The sequence below is a fragment of the Temnothorax curvispinosus genome, unplaced genomic scaffold (assembly GCF_003070985.1).
Source record: "Temnothorax curvispinosus isolate PA1 unplaced genomic scaffold, ASM307098v1 QBEX01018401.1, whole genome shotgun sequence".
NCBI classification, from domain to species: Eukaryota; Metazoa; Arthropoda; class Insecta; order Hymenoptera; family Formicidae; genus Temnothorax; species Temnothorax curvispinosus.
In genome coordinates, this window is record NW_020228181.1 from 28676 (window position 1) to 43534 (window position 14859).

The window sequence follows — 14859 nt, forward strand, 5'->3', positions numbered from 1 at the left end:
TGTTTCTAGCGTTCGCGCATTATGGTGATTCGTGCGATTCTTAATGATATTATCAACTCTTAATGTCGAACGCATAGAGGTCGACGACCAAACTCTTGCGCGTTCATTATTTAACTTTGTATCACGAGCTCCTGATTTTAAACTGATATGCATGCGCTTTCTGAAATTGCACGCAACATAATTTATATCCCGAGGATTAATTATATATACAGTAAAAAAGGAAAACGCGCTTTTCTTGGCAAATAAATTATATTAAAAAGTAACATTCTTTATATTGACATATTTAATTATTTAAAATAAGCATTTCCAGACAATTTTGAAGTCTTGTACCTAGGCTACGGTCAACTTGACGCTACAAATACTTTGAAGCGTTCTTCTTCTCCTTCTTTCTTCGTTGAAAGAAAGGAGAAGAGGAATGCTTTGAAGTATTTATAGCGTCAATTTCTTTTTTGAAAACGAGTTTTTCTCATTGGACCATCGGCTGCGTTTCGACATACGATTCCGATATATGACTCTGATTGTAGAACCGGCCTTAAGGACCGTCTACAATAGTCGTAAGAGTATGCAATAAGACACAAGCAGTAAGCTATTGACCAACCACAGTCGATTATTCTTGAATTGTAAAAATCCCATTAATCATGCAATAGGTTACTGCATACTCTTACGGTTATTGTAGACGGTTATAGTATTTTAAATTTCTATGTTGAATTAATTAATTAATTAATTAATTACAGTATTAACTCTACATAACTCGCGCTGCTCATTTTATTATGCTATGCATAAAGCTATATTAAAAATTATTGAAAAGCGAAGCGGGTATCGCAGAATATCTCGTAAAATATTTGTTTTATATCTTATTGCAACGTGAGAAGGAAAGGGGACTGTGTACAAGAGTATTTCGACATTTTCGACTAATATTTACCTCAAAAATTAAAAAAAAATGATGTGCCAAGAAGCTTTCTTTTTAAAATTCCTATATTAATTTATATATTAATTTTATAGTAAAAAAACTTGCGCTGCTAATCTCATTGTTCATATAAAGATCGTTGAAAATATCATAGAAAATCTCATAAATAAAATTTAATTACGTACAAAAGACACATAATTGCATTAACCAATGCGTGCGCATAGGGTAAACTCGGGTAAGCTGGCCATACAGGAAAGATGGCCAACCCAATGTTCATTCGATGTTTCATGGCGAGCTAGATTGAAAGAAAACATAGGTTGGCCATCTTACCCGAGTTTACCCTACAAATCCAGAATCTCACAATCAGAAAAAGATCTCGCTTATTTTCTGTACACAGAAACGAGTTCGTACCTGCAAGGGACGCGACATGAATTCGACGGATGTTGGATCTGATCGCAAGCCGCTTGAACTATCACGGTACGACGTATACGTGTGCGAAAAGGAGACGTCGCGCCGTTCGCAAGTGCCGCATCCCTTTCTTTGAGGGTCGTCCTCGCCGCTCCGTCGTTTTCTCACAAGAGTCGAATAAATAGAAGCGATCACCGGAGAAGAATCGGCCAAGTCACTCCGAATAGAACAGGTAAAGTACGTTAATTAATAAGTAAAATCCTTCAGAGTGTTTCGCCGCTTCTATTCCGCGCATTCTATAAGATTCTTCTTTCTCGCGCGATCTGATATTTTGGCCGTTCTATTCCCGTCTTCGTGGGGAATAAAACTGAGAGAGGACATGTCAGATACAATCGGTCGACTTGCGAGATTACAATAATTCTTAAAAACTTCTTTTTTGAAAATAAAAACATGTGAGAACATAAGGAAACAAGCTTTCCCTTACAATTACGCGCTATATTGAGTTTAAGTTTTATTACATCCTCATTTTATCCTTTAAATGTTGAATTTAGAATCTTTGAAATAAATTATTGAATATGTTACGTTATTCTTTCTTACACTACTTAATTAATTTTGTCCTTTATTTTACCCCTTCGCGAGATCGCATCCAATCCTATTCTTGTGAGAGAAAATATTTAAGTGCACCGATTTTTATAAGCTTCAGATGTGCTGTGAAGTGGGTAAAAAAAAGTCATATTTTTTCATAACTGCTTTTTTGCAAGGATATGAAGCATTTTCTTCAAAAAGATCGATTCTTATTATTCTAACAAGAGAGTCAAGAGACGTGTTATATCTGTCTGGAACTGATTTGATCTCTTTTGAAACATGTTCTTAAAAATCTGAGACACACACATATATTTTTTGCCCGTTTGAGGTTTAAGGAGTATAACAACTCTTCAAAGGTAACGCTTACACTTGATTTTAAGCAATTATACCGTCGAAACGATGAGATACATAAAAAAAGTTTTTGGCAAAACTTTTATGTCTTTTTCATAATTGTTTAGTCAGATTTTTAATTTTAATGAAAAATGCTATTCAGCAATGATTTGTATATTTTATTTTAGTTATTTTAATATTCTGTTTCGGTTACTGGCGTTTCTATATTAAATATATTAAATGTATTGATACCGATAAGAAAAGTCTAACAGTGATTAGATAAGTAAATATTCGAATGATTGATTTAGTGATATTAAGTCGAGTTACCCTAATGATATGTGAGTTGTGTTGAAAAGAGATTATTTATTCTTTGTATATCAGAATTAGTGGCTTTTCAAGAATTTTTCAAAATAACATTAAGTGTACTTTTAAAATAAGTATAACACTTTTAATCTTTTGAATGCGCAATTTTTCGTAGCATTCTGAGTATTTTTCTGAATATTTTTCCCTTTCTGGACATTCAATCAGAAGGGAAAGAAGGACCAAAAGAGTCAGAGAAAGCCTCTTACAGATATGCAAAGCCGTACGTTTTTAGAGTATACGGGGCATCGAAAAGGCGTTTTGCATATACGTAAAGCTGCGCACTTAAGATAAGTATAAGTTTAAGTACTTTTCGTGTGCTTTACGTAAGTAGATACAGCATATGTATACTTTTATGTAGCAGGCTTACGTTCACAGTCAGTAAAACTTCGTTACAATTATATCTGTTAATTTTATTAAACTGCTTTTACCCGTTACAATAGAAAGTAAAATTTTCATGTTTATATCTTTGTAAATGTGATTAGATATCCATCCACTGACGTAGTTAGATTATTATCGGTATCGATAAGTTCAATATCTGATAAGAACAGCAGTGACCGAAGTACAACTCTAAAATTAAAAAAAAAAACACATACAAAATTTATTTATGGATAATATTAGACATGTTCGTTGTAAGGGAATGTTGTTGAAACATTAAGAGATTTAAACGCAATGTTTCCATCAGAAATATGTAATACTTTTTTTTTAAATATTTTATTTTCTCTTTGATTTTTTAAAAAACTTTGCCATGGGCAAAACTTAAAGAGTGCTTAATATAGAATACATTCATATATAACAATATATGTATATGAATATAATATACGTAAATAAGCAACATTGTAAAAAGTACATAATTATATTAAAAGATATGTAATTGCACATGTATATTTTTTAAAAGCAACTATATATTTTTTATCTTCATTTATCTCATGATTTATTAATTGATTAAATAATATTATCAAAAAATAAATATTTTATGATATATTGTAGATATTCGCAATGTCTCCATCGTTTTTTAATGAGCTTACTTTAATATCTTTATGCATAGAATAATGAGAGATAAATCAAAATAAGATATACAGATCAGAATAAAATGTCTCGCAAAAATTATAGATTTTTGGACAATTTTATATGTTAATATTTTTATAAAATAACTAGAAAAATTATGCGAAAGAAAATAATATAGTTTTGTAAAAAAAATATATCGGTAACGTTTTCTCTGACTGAAATGGAATGTGCACTTGAAAATGCAATGTAAAATCAAATGTGTTTGATATAAATATACATTATTACCCTTATATTTCTACACTGCTAAAAAAAATTAGGGGATCACTTTTTGTCAGTAAATTTTTGCCCATTTTGCTTTTTACACTGTAATTACTCAGCGAATAATTAATGTAAAAAAAAGTTTTAAAAAAAGTTTAAAATTCTCCAATTTTTTTATTAGGCGGTGAAAGACTGCAAATTTCAAGGTTTTGGATATCTTAAATACGTCCTTATTCAAAGCTGACCGCACTTTTGCGTATTAACCTGAGTGAAAATTGAACAAAAGCACCTTATAGTAGAGAGTTTGCCCTGTAAAACTTTTTTTTGAACTTTTTTTATGTTAATTATTCACTGAGTAATTACAGTTTAAAAATCGGCAAAAATTTACGGAAAAGTGATTTTTTAATTTTTTTGAGCAGTGCATATACTTATCTTTATACGAGGGTTACGCGAATATTTGTTAAATAGCAAGTATTTGTAAAATCAGATTCTTATTGCGATATTTTAATATATTATTCTATTCGTACAACAGATTTTAAATACATTTATCTTCAAAAAAATGATAGGTAACTATTGCAATGAATTTTCAATGCCAAATCTAACATTCGTGATTTTATGTAAAAAATGTAGAAACGTGGGCGACTCTTATCGTGGAAACGGAGGTGTAAAGTACTTTCTGCCTGAAAGTAATATTCAAGGATTTAACGAAATAATTCAGGTAGGATACTCGCCACAATAATTAGATAAATTAATGAATAACTATATATTATTAAGTACTTTTGTCTTTTTCTAACCCCTGATATTTTTTTAAAGGACGCGTAATAATTGATATGGCCACGATGGCTGGCAGTGAGTATACATCCGTAAAGGATTTTTACAGAGACAGATCGATTTTCATAACCGGAGCTACTGGCTTCATGGGCAAGGTTCTTGTCGAGAAGCTACTGAGATCGTGTCCGGACATCAAAAACATTTACCTTTTAATGAGACCTAAAAAGGGCCACAATGTACAAGAGAGGTTGCAGGAACTTTTAAACGGGCCGGTAATAATATCACCTTTCTCCTGCTATTTCAATCGCTATTTCAAAAAATTTTAAGTTATATTACTTTTGACAGCTTTTTGAGAAACTACGGCGGGATTCACCTGCCGAGCTTACTAAGATCATACCCGTGGCTGGCGATATTACGGAACCGGAGTTGGGCATCTCGATGGACGATCAAAATATGTTAATACGATCTGTATCGATCGTCTTTCATTCAGCGGCAACCGTAAAATTCGACGAGGCTCTGAAGCTTTCGGTTACCATAAATATGTTGGGCACCAAAAGATTGGTCCAATTATGTAACCGCATGCACAATGTGGAGGTAAGAGTGGGATTCTTTCTTTTCAAATTGCTCAATTTAAACTATTAAACCGCCGCGTCGAGCCGGATTAACTTGCAGCCATAAATCGAATTCGTGTAAATCAAAGACAAATTGTTTGTAGTAATCTCATTTTTTTTACGAATGTGCTCTTTACGAAAGATTACAGTGTCTTTTGTCTACGGAGGGTTTACATCTCTACCTCATCTCGAAAGATACACCCTCGAGGCATATCCTCTCGAGAATCTTTCGAACGCTTCGTTTCATTTGCTCGTGATGTACGACATCGATTTTTAATTAATCGACAACTAGTCTGTCCAAGTTTCTGCTTAAATACATTCGATTTGTGTCAACAAATTCCGAAAGGTAAATAGAGCCGGCTTATTTACGAGTGTATTTGTACTCTGCACTCTAATTGTATCGCGCGATTCTATCGTGAATCACTCACCGTCTATCGTTTAACAATTCCATTTGTTTGTTTGTTCACGACAGCCATAAATTAGTCGCGGATTAGCGCGAATAAAACGTATAGTGTAAGAGAAAAAAAAAGTGTCAAGTGATATTACACGGAAGTTTCAAAAGATACTTTGTAACAAGTAAATGAACATTTTATTGTCATTTTATGCACACGCATTTTATAGGTATCGCGAAATAATAAAGCGCGAAAATTCTCACGCGACTCGCAGATAATTGTCTCTGATAAATTTTACGATCTCTTTTATGTGACAATCAAGGAGCAGAGAACTTGTACAACTTGATGGCACTGCGCGCTATTGATCATCAAACACTGATATTTATTTTTCTCTTATGTGTCTTTTCTTTGTTCTTTTTTTTTCTTTTTTGAGGTATACTTTACTTAGAATTTTTTTCGTCGACGTTTTTACGCATTATCGTCATTACAAGCGCACGTTCGATTGACACGAGGCAAAAGAATGAACGTACGCATTCCGTATTTTTAACAATTTATAGCTGCTATATGTGATAAATGCAAATGTTTGATCGCAGGCGTTTATTCACGTGTCAACGGCATATTGTAATTGCGATCGGACCGATGTCGCCGAGGAGATTTATCCGGTGGGACGGGAACCTGATCAGGTGATCGCTCTGACGGAATGGATGGACGACAAAATGTTTGAGGAACTCACGCCAAATCTGATCGCCAGTCGACCAAACACATATACATTTACCAAAGCACTGGCCGAGCGAATGCTCCAGCGGGAAAGGGGTTCTTTACCGGTGGCGATTGTCAGGCCATCGATCGTGCTGTCGTCGTACAGAGAACCGGTCGCCGGTTGGGTGGACAATTGCAACGGCCCTACGGGGATTATCGCCGCCGCTGGGAAAGGCTTCTTCAGGTGAGATGACAACGGGCGGCCATAATTAGCGATCGCTAGTATCGGTATCATAAAAGAATTAGAATGAATACTCTGACGTCTCTCGGTATTGTTATTTCAATATCGCTCACAATCTTCGTAAGTCATTATTCTCGTGCGAATAAATCTCTGTTACAAATTGCGATCTCTTGCTTGCAGAACTATGCTATGCCACGAGGACAAAGTGGCGGATCTGGTGCCCGTCGACATTGTGATCAACCTAATGATTTGCGCGGCATGGAGGACCGCCACGCAACGCACCGACACCATTCCGATCTACAATTGTTGCACCGGCCAGCAAAATCCAATAACTTGGAAGCAGTTCGTCGACCTGTCGTTTAAATATTGCCGGCTACACCCGATGGACAATGTGCTCTGGTATCCGGACGGTCGTTGCCATAGCTCCGCCATGATAAACAAATTGTGCGTGACATTTCAGCACACACTACCTGCGTATATCTTAGACACTCTTGCACGGCTCAAGGGCTCGCGGCCTATAATGGTCCGCCTGCAGACGAAACTTTCCAAAGCCGCCAAGTGTTTGGAGTACTTCAGTACGAAACAGTGGAATTTTAGAGACGACAACGTGCGACGACTGGGTGAGCAACTCAGTCCGGAAGATCGAGAAACATTCATGTTCGATGTTAGGCAAATCGACTGGCCATCGTACTTGGAGCATTACATTCTGGGAATACGACAGTTTATCCTGAAAGAGAGTCCGGACACACTGCCAGCTGCTCGTTCATACATCACAAAGTAAGACATATTTTTTGCTTTTCAGCAATCGTTTTGTTACAACGCGGTAGTTCTTTGTAGAACTCTTTCCTGGTGTCTGTTCGGAAATCAGAATCAGTATTAAAGAAAGATTCTTCAATCATTTGCAACATTTGTCAATGTTTTCAATATAGAATTTATATTTATATTTTTAGAATTTAGAGAACTTATATTATAGAATTTATCTCTTTCTCTCTATGTGATTTCTTTTTTTTTTTTGTTCTTATCCTATTTATTTAAACAATTATTTTTAATGACTATGTTAATGTTGAATACACGCATTTTTTGTTTCTTTATTACTATCATCTATTCATATTATTTTACTATAAATATTTATGTTAATGTTCTCAGAAATAATACGATTGAGTTAAAACGATAATAAACCAATTTTCTTATTCTATCTATTTTATTATGGAAGAAGGTTACGCGTCTTACTTTTCGAATCCTGATTTGCTTATTTGTTTACAGATTATACTGGCTTCATAAGGCCGTGCAACTCGGGGTACTGATAATAATGCTACGCGTCCTGCTGTTACGCAGCTCCGCAGCGCGGGGAGCCTTCTTTTCGCTGCTGTCCATCGTACTTCGCATATGCCGCTTGATTGTTTGACGGCTCAGAACGGGCTCGGTCGATGATCGCGATCAGCGTAACGCAAAGCGGCCGTTAGTTAACGGCCGCTATTTAAAGGTGCGATTTGTTCTTCGACCTCGTTGCTCAGCGTCTTCGACGATAAAGCGCTACCTACATACCCATCGATTGGCCTTTTCGATGTTGATAACCGACGCCAAGTAACAACGCCGGTTACAGATACTTGATTCCCGAAAGAGTGCCGGTTACTGATTCGATCAGACAAGAATTCCATGATGGAACTGTCTCCCCGCGAATATATAAGTACGCTCCACCACTTTGCATATATTACAATAATTATTATTACATTACCGATGTTATTCCTTGTTGCCCCTCGTGTGAACCGTCGCGATTGTCACGAAAATTGGCCGTTTTTCGAATTCCGATATAGCGATGTAATCGTCATTGCGTGTTCCATTACGCTAGAATAAAAATAAACGCGCATCGTCACGATTGTTCTGTTAGCGTCATCGTACATTGATATACTTTGCACAACGTCAATTTCTAATAAATAAAAGGAGCCAAGTTACATCGGCACGCGCTCGATCATTGCTATCGCTCGTTTCTTAGTCCAACTAGTCGGTTTTCGGTATGGTAAAAACGCTCGCGAGTAATCACCGTTCTCACGACACGACGCGTCAAGGAGCCGTATTGTCGTCGTGCCTTTGTATTGTCGGTATCTGACATTCTTTTTCCTTTTTACTCTGTGACGTAAGATACCTAGATAGATATTTTGCTATACGACCGCACGTATGACTTGTGGTCACGCATACAGAAGCGAGAAAATTGTCGCTAAATCGACTATTTAGAAATAACACGTACAAGAAACCCGATCACATAGAGACGACATCATATAATAAGATAGTTAGAATGAATATGACAACAAGTTGCGACGACAGATGTACAGCTTTTTCTTTTTTAAAAACTGCCACTAAACGCGAAAATTTTTTAGCCATAAACGCGTCTTGTCCGGAACAACGAGAAGTCAACATCCTTACGATAACTTGTCTCTCAAAAAAGCTACGCTACAGTTACAGTCCACTTTAATGAAATATCTCTACGTATCTTACACATCCTATTGTCACAGGATCAATGTTTGACGAATTTTGAAGGCATCGGCAACTTACTGAATTGTCCTGAAATAAGATTGATCGATCTGACATGCGGTACGAATGAAAAATGCAAAACCATCAAGGTCCAAATTAGAGTCGCCAAAAATGTCTATGTATAAATACACCTAACATGAAGATTCGTGGATAAATTACTAATTAATGGAGATAAAACTGCTAGCAATTTGTCAGCAGATTCGAGCAGAACATCGCGGCGGATCGACTGCGTTCGTATTAAGCTCGCGTCCCGCCACACAGCCTTACTATAATCTGACACAATTTGACAGCGGATTGCCAGTAGAAATTGAGTGAAATGGAATATATCACTTAGACACTTAGACGATTAAGAAATGGCAGCTTCTGCTTAGTTTTTGCAGTCAATCTGCTATCGTATTCTGTTAATAGATCTCGTTATGCCGACAAAACTTGTAGCAGTAACTTCACAAAATCTGCTTTCGACAGATCTGGCCATCTAGATATTTTTGAAAGTACGCTTTCATCATTTCTGAAAATATGAATGCGAATATTTGCGCCCGACAGTCGTATCGCCGAACTGACAATTCGTTGCTGCCCTTGCCTTTGAGATGACGATGATACACTAATGCTTTTTTTCATTTAATTAGCTCTTTGTGTATCGACTATTTTTTGAGTAAAATAATTTATTGAATCGGAGCGGGGCTTCCCCTTCTGTTTTACGATCGATGAAACGTTGTCGTGCTTCGAGAATGAAAGCATACACTTGGAGATAGATAAGCATAAATGTAACGGAGATATTCCGTGTTAACAACGTAAAAGAGAAAAACGACAAATAATATTAATTCTGCGCCAAGGAGTAAAAGAGGGGTAGTGCTACAAAGGTCACCTTCTACTAGTCTCGTCTGTATTGTTACTCGGTTACACAGTGCATACAAGAAAAACAATATTTAATATGTATAATTAATTTAATTAATATTATACTATGCTATTATGCAAATTACATTAAAATTGATGAATCATTACGAATGAGTGTTTCGCTATCTTTATCCTAGAAATAAATTTCATTAAACAGTTTATTCGTTGACGAAATTTTTTATTCGTTAATAAAATCTATTCATTAAAAAGAAGAATGCTACGTCGAGAAGCCGTAAAAAAACAAGGCACATAAAATCGGTAATATTTATCTGTTTCGTATTTGCATCGTGTCTATGTCGCATGTCTATATCTATTTCCGAAAGCAAACTATCGGTGTACAACGCCTTTTGCTGTATTTTCACATTGAATTTTTTTCGATTTTTTGATTGAATAAATAAATTTTCGATTATCGGGATCTTGCGTCTAAAGATAATATTTGCGATTTTATATAATTTGCCTTTATATGCTTTTGAATCACGTGTCGATTGCTATTCGGTTTTGAAAGGAGTATAGTCTTGCTTATACCGAATAGCAATTTTATTATTAATTAGAACTCTGGTTATTAACTAGAAATTTTGTTTCGCATTATTATATCGATATACAGTATAAAATTACTAACGTTAAACGAACATCTTGTAAATCTACAAGACAATTTATGGCGAAAAATATTCCAGCCTGCAGAATTCGGAACTGGACCCTCCTATTTTCCGAAACAGAGATGTCTTATCCATGTGAGGCTGGTAGTAATATTTATCGCAACAGACAATAAACACTGGAAAGAACGTAATTCTCTATTTCTTAAATTTTTTTGTTAATAACTTTTTGGGTTTTCAACTTTCCACACACGAAGCGAGTCCATCCCACCATTCCCACCCCACCTCCTGCTTACAAGGAGATACGAGGTCTAAGATTTATTATTTTAGTATTATCTCGGTTAATTTTTAATTGCGCCAAGAAATCTTTTAGATATGTTCATTTGGCAGTATTTGGGATTATTTCACCGAATTATTTTTTTGTTAATAATTTTTTAACAAACAATGACCGTCGGCTAAAACCTTTTGAAGGTTACTTAGGATGATGACCTAGCTTGATGACATATCTCGAAATTATTGAAATCGGGAGTGGCTATTTCTGCATAATTACCAAATACTCTATGATGTAGTTTATTCAATAACATTATCCAATTACATACATCCATTACATAGAAATTAAAATAAAATAATATACAATTTTATTATCAATACTCATACTGTACAATATAAAAAATTACTCATATTTGACTATTACTTGGCGGTTCAGTGAGCGATTGTAATAATGTTGTGAATTCACTTATATTAACATGACCGTACTGTTTTGCTTATTAACGGGAAATATGATTTTATAAAATTCACAATATATATGATTTGTATTCGAATTATTAAAATTCAAAATTTTCGAATAGTTTCAAATTCGAACAATAGAAATTCGAAGTTGAATCGAATCGCATCTCACCCGATTCGATTCGTCTTTGAATAGTCTGCACATCTCTATAACGAATATTTGGAAGAATGTCATTTTTCAGCAGAATCACTAAAGCCCATATCAGACTACGGCGTGCCGATTGGGATTGAGATTGGATTATAATTGATTATGATGGATTATAATTGATTATGCTTGACAATCAGAGCAAAGTTCACTAAACAATTGAGATCAGTTTTCTCTATTCTAAATTGATTAAATTTCAATCCAATCTCAATCCCAATCCGTAGTTTGGAGCAATACGAATAAAAGTGCAAGAATCAAACTTTATAGAATCACTAAAAAGTCATATAGAGATATACGAAAACTCGTGGATAAATTGTTAATTGATGGAGATAAAACGTACACGTCCGCATTGTAACACGCGATAAATAAATATTGATATTTTCCAGCGAGATCTCTCGCGATTAATGATCATTTTCACGAATTTTACAGTCCGTCTTTGTGTGCCTCGACGACACATACCGTATGTGTCGCATTATTCCTCAAATCGATTAAAAAGGAGCAAAGTTACGGAAGACAGACGCGGGAACGTTCGCCCACGATGATGCCGCGCGCGTTCGAGAATTACGTTCCAAAAATACGACGCTCCCGACTCAAGGGCGTCCACAGGATTTTTTTCAGAGGGGGGGATATGATTAAAAATATGTTACTTTCTAGATTTAGAATACTTATAATTTAAAATTTATACACCTTTTAGTATAGTAAGCTTTCTCACTGCGACAAGATGAGAAAGGTTTCTGCGTTTTTTAATTTATTTTAATTTTTTATTACTTTTAAGTACAAGACTACGGACAATAGAATATCTACCTAAGTCGTGGAGACGCGTTTAGTTTCAACAACTTCCCTGGAACACTTTTTTTATTCGCACAATTTATTGCAATCTCATTTGTAGAAAGCAAAGGCAGGCGTTGATTAAATAAAGTAAAACTGAGATCTTATTTGATTTTTTAATAGCAGGTGAAATGAATTAAATTTAAACAAGGCAGGCATTGAAAAACTAAAATTTTATTAAAATAAAAAAAAATGTATTTTCCTAGGCAAGGTTAGCACAACTTTGTTCTTTCTTTATTTAAAGGGAAAATAAATGCTTCATTTTTTGCTGATTCCAGGGAGGGAGGGCAAGTGCCCCGTCTTGCCCCCCGCTATGGACGCCTATGGCTCCCGTCACGTTTCTGCTCGTCGTTTACGAGGCGCCGAACGGCTCCTCCATTCTGCGCGCGCGCGCACATGTCTTTTGTCACAAATACGAGGATCGAATTGCGAGACGCGAGTCGAATCTTGCTTCGTTTCTCTCTCTTTCTCTCAACGCTTCCGCGATATCTTTTCGATTACGTGAAGAATTCACTCTGCTCGACTCCGACTCCGACTCCGATACTCCGGCCTGCGCCGGCCGGGCGCCCTACTCCGGACTACTCCGGAGTCCGGCTGCACTCGTGCTGCGGCGAAGCCGGCGGAAGAAAACGGAAGCGGGATAGGCGGCCGGGAAGCGGCGTGCGAGCGGTGCGAGCCGAGCGCGCCGATAGAGTCGGTCGACAATGCCGGACGCTCCGATCGATCGGAATTCACGTGTGTCGTAGGCGGCGTTTCGGGTCGGCGTCGGACATCGTCAGGTCGGTTAGTAATTCCGAGTGGTGGAGAGTTGGGAGATAGACGGCGGGAAGGAGAAAGAGAGAGCGAGAAAGAGAGAGTGAGAGAGAGAGAGAAAGAGAGAGAGAGAAGAAGGGAGAGAGGGAGACGGCACGCACGCGCGCGCACGCGATAGCGGCGCGGACGGGCCGGAGGAGCCGGAGACGCGGCACGGATAATATGCGTCGACAACCGGCGACGCCGTCGCCGCACATGCGCGCCCCGACGCGCCCCTGTTCGTTCACCGATTTCGATTTTAGTCACTCCCGGGTTCGGCTTCGGGGAAAATCGTTCCGGTGCAACGGTAGCGTGCGCGCCACGGTTAGCCACGGGGCCACCACCCAATATCGTTTTTCGCGTCTCGCGAACCCGCTACCGACGCTAACGATCTTCCCGAGTTTCTTTCACGCCCGGCGCGCGATAATATCGAAGGGGTGGCGCGTGAGCCGACGATCTTCGCCTGGTGATCTCACGAGGATAAAGTATATCGTAAGAGAACGCCGAACGAGCGTGGAGAGACAGAGGGAAAAAGAGCGAGCGAGAGAGAGAGAGAGAGAGAAAGAGCCAGAGAACGAAAACGAGCGAGAGGGAGAGAGAGAGAGGATAGGCGCGCGGGCGCGGGGCGGACACGCGACCGTCGATCTCTCTACGGTTATCGACAATATCGTCTCGTTATAACCGTCATCATTGTCCGTCGCGAGAAGTGTCCCGTCCCGTCTCGTCCGATCGCTCGGCGAGCAACGCCGTGGTTATCGCGGCGACTAAAACCGGAGGGACAGATACTCGAGAGGTGAGAGAATCGGCGCGATAAAGCGTCGCGTTTCCGCGAATCGATCGGGAGCATACAGTGTGCCGCGCGCGGAACGATATCGAGGATTGTCGGCGATTTCGAACGATCGGTGACGTCGCGCTCTCGCTTTCGCTCTTCACTCTCGCTCTCGCTCGCTCGCTCGCGACGAGGCTTGACTCCGAACCGGAGTAAAGCGAGCCCGGCTTCCGCGCGGCACGGTACGGTGTGTCGCGCGCACTTGTCACAGTCGCCGTTTTATAACCACCGATCCTCCTCGAACGGCGAACGCCGCTGGGTGACGCGAGAGAGAGAGAGAGAGAGAGAGAGAGAGAGAGAGAGAGAGAGAGAAAATGGGTGCGAAACGCCACGCGGAGAGAGAAGTGGGGCGAGGGAACGGGAGGAGGAGGAGGAGGCAACGTGCAGACGATTATCCTCGAGGCATCGGGAGAAAAAGAAAAAAAAGAGATTTACATGGACATTTCCGCGTCCGAATACTCCGAATGCTGGCCTTTCGCGCATATGCGCGCCTAAGGGACGGTCGTGCGCGAAGGGAGGAAAAAAAGGGACACGAATGGGGAAAGATGGCGCGTGAACGGCGTGGAGTAGCCCAGCGGCGTAGCGAGAGCCTCGTGGCGAATTCGGTTGCCTCTTTTGCTCTGCAACCGTACAAGCGATGCATCCTAAGGGCTACTGTACATAAAGCTATTATAAAAATATAAAAATCGTTAAATTTAATTAATTGTAAAACCATTTAGTTTTTATAACAATAATTTTAGTTACATAATTCTTTTTAAATTAAATTTAAATGTCAAAGTAATATCATATTTAATTTTAAATTCAATTAAATATATAAAATTATTTTATTATGTAATTCACGAAAAATTATTTTATTTGTTATAAAGACGTTGTGAAAATGTTGAAGTTTCAAT

At 38.1% G+C, this 14859-nt stretch overlaps 2 protein-coding genes across 6 annotated transcripts in view; both read left to right on the forward strand.

Moving 5' to 3' along the window:
- Positions 1 to 10152, forward strand: part of LOC112468358 (putative fatty acyl-CoA reductase CG5065) — a 24549-nt gene extending 14397 nt beyond the window's left edge. For both annotated transcript variants that reach the window (XM_025037488.1, XM_025037489.1), the window contains exons 2-8: positions 1305 to 1547; positions 4487 to 4574; positions 4670 to 4899; positions 4973 to 5221; positions 6224 to 6573; positions 6751 to 7347; positions 7834 to 10152. In XM_025037488.1, coding sequence (XP_024893256.1) covers positions 4687 to 4899; positions 4973 to 5221; positions 6224 to 6573; positions 6751 to 7347; positions 7834 to 7975 — 1551 coding nt within the window. In that variant the 5' untranslated portion in view covers positions 1305 to 1547; positions 4487 to 4574; positions 4670 to 4686 and the 3' untranslated portion in view covers positions 7976 to 10152. The remainder of the gene's footprint in view (positions 1 to 1304; positions 1548 to 4486; positions 4575 to 4669; positions 4900 to 4972; positions 5222 to 6223; positions 6574 to 6750; positions 7348 to 7833) is intronic.
- A 2855-nt stretch (positions 10153 to 13007) lies between these two features.
- The window catches only part of LOC112468359, a 16572-nt gene continuing 14720 nt past the window's right edge, over positions 13008 to 14859 (forward strand). The window contains exon 1 of one of the 4 annotated variants that reach the window (XM_025037493.1): positions 13008 to 13128. The gene's annotated coding sequence lies outside the window, so the exon portion shown is untranslated. Of the gene's footprint in view, positions 13129 to 13360; positions 13630 to 13654; positions 13931 to 14859 lie in introns of those variants that run through there. The other 3 variants (XM_025037490.1, XM_025037492.1, XM_025037491.1) reach the window with 3 other exon arrangements.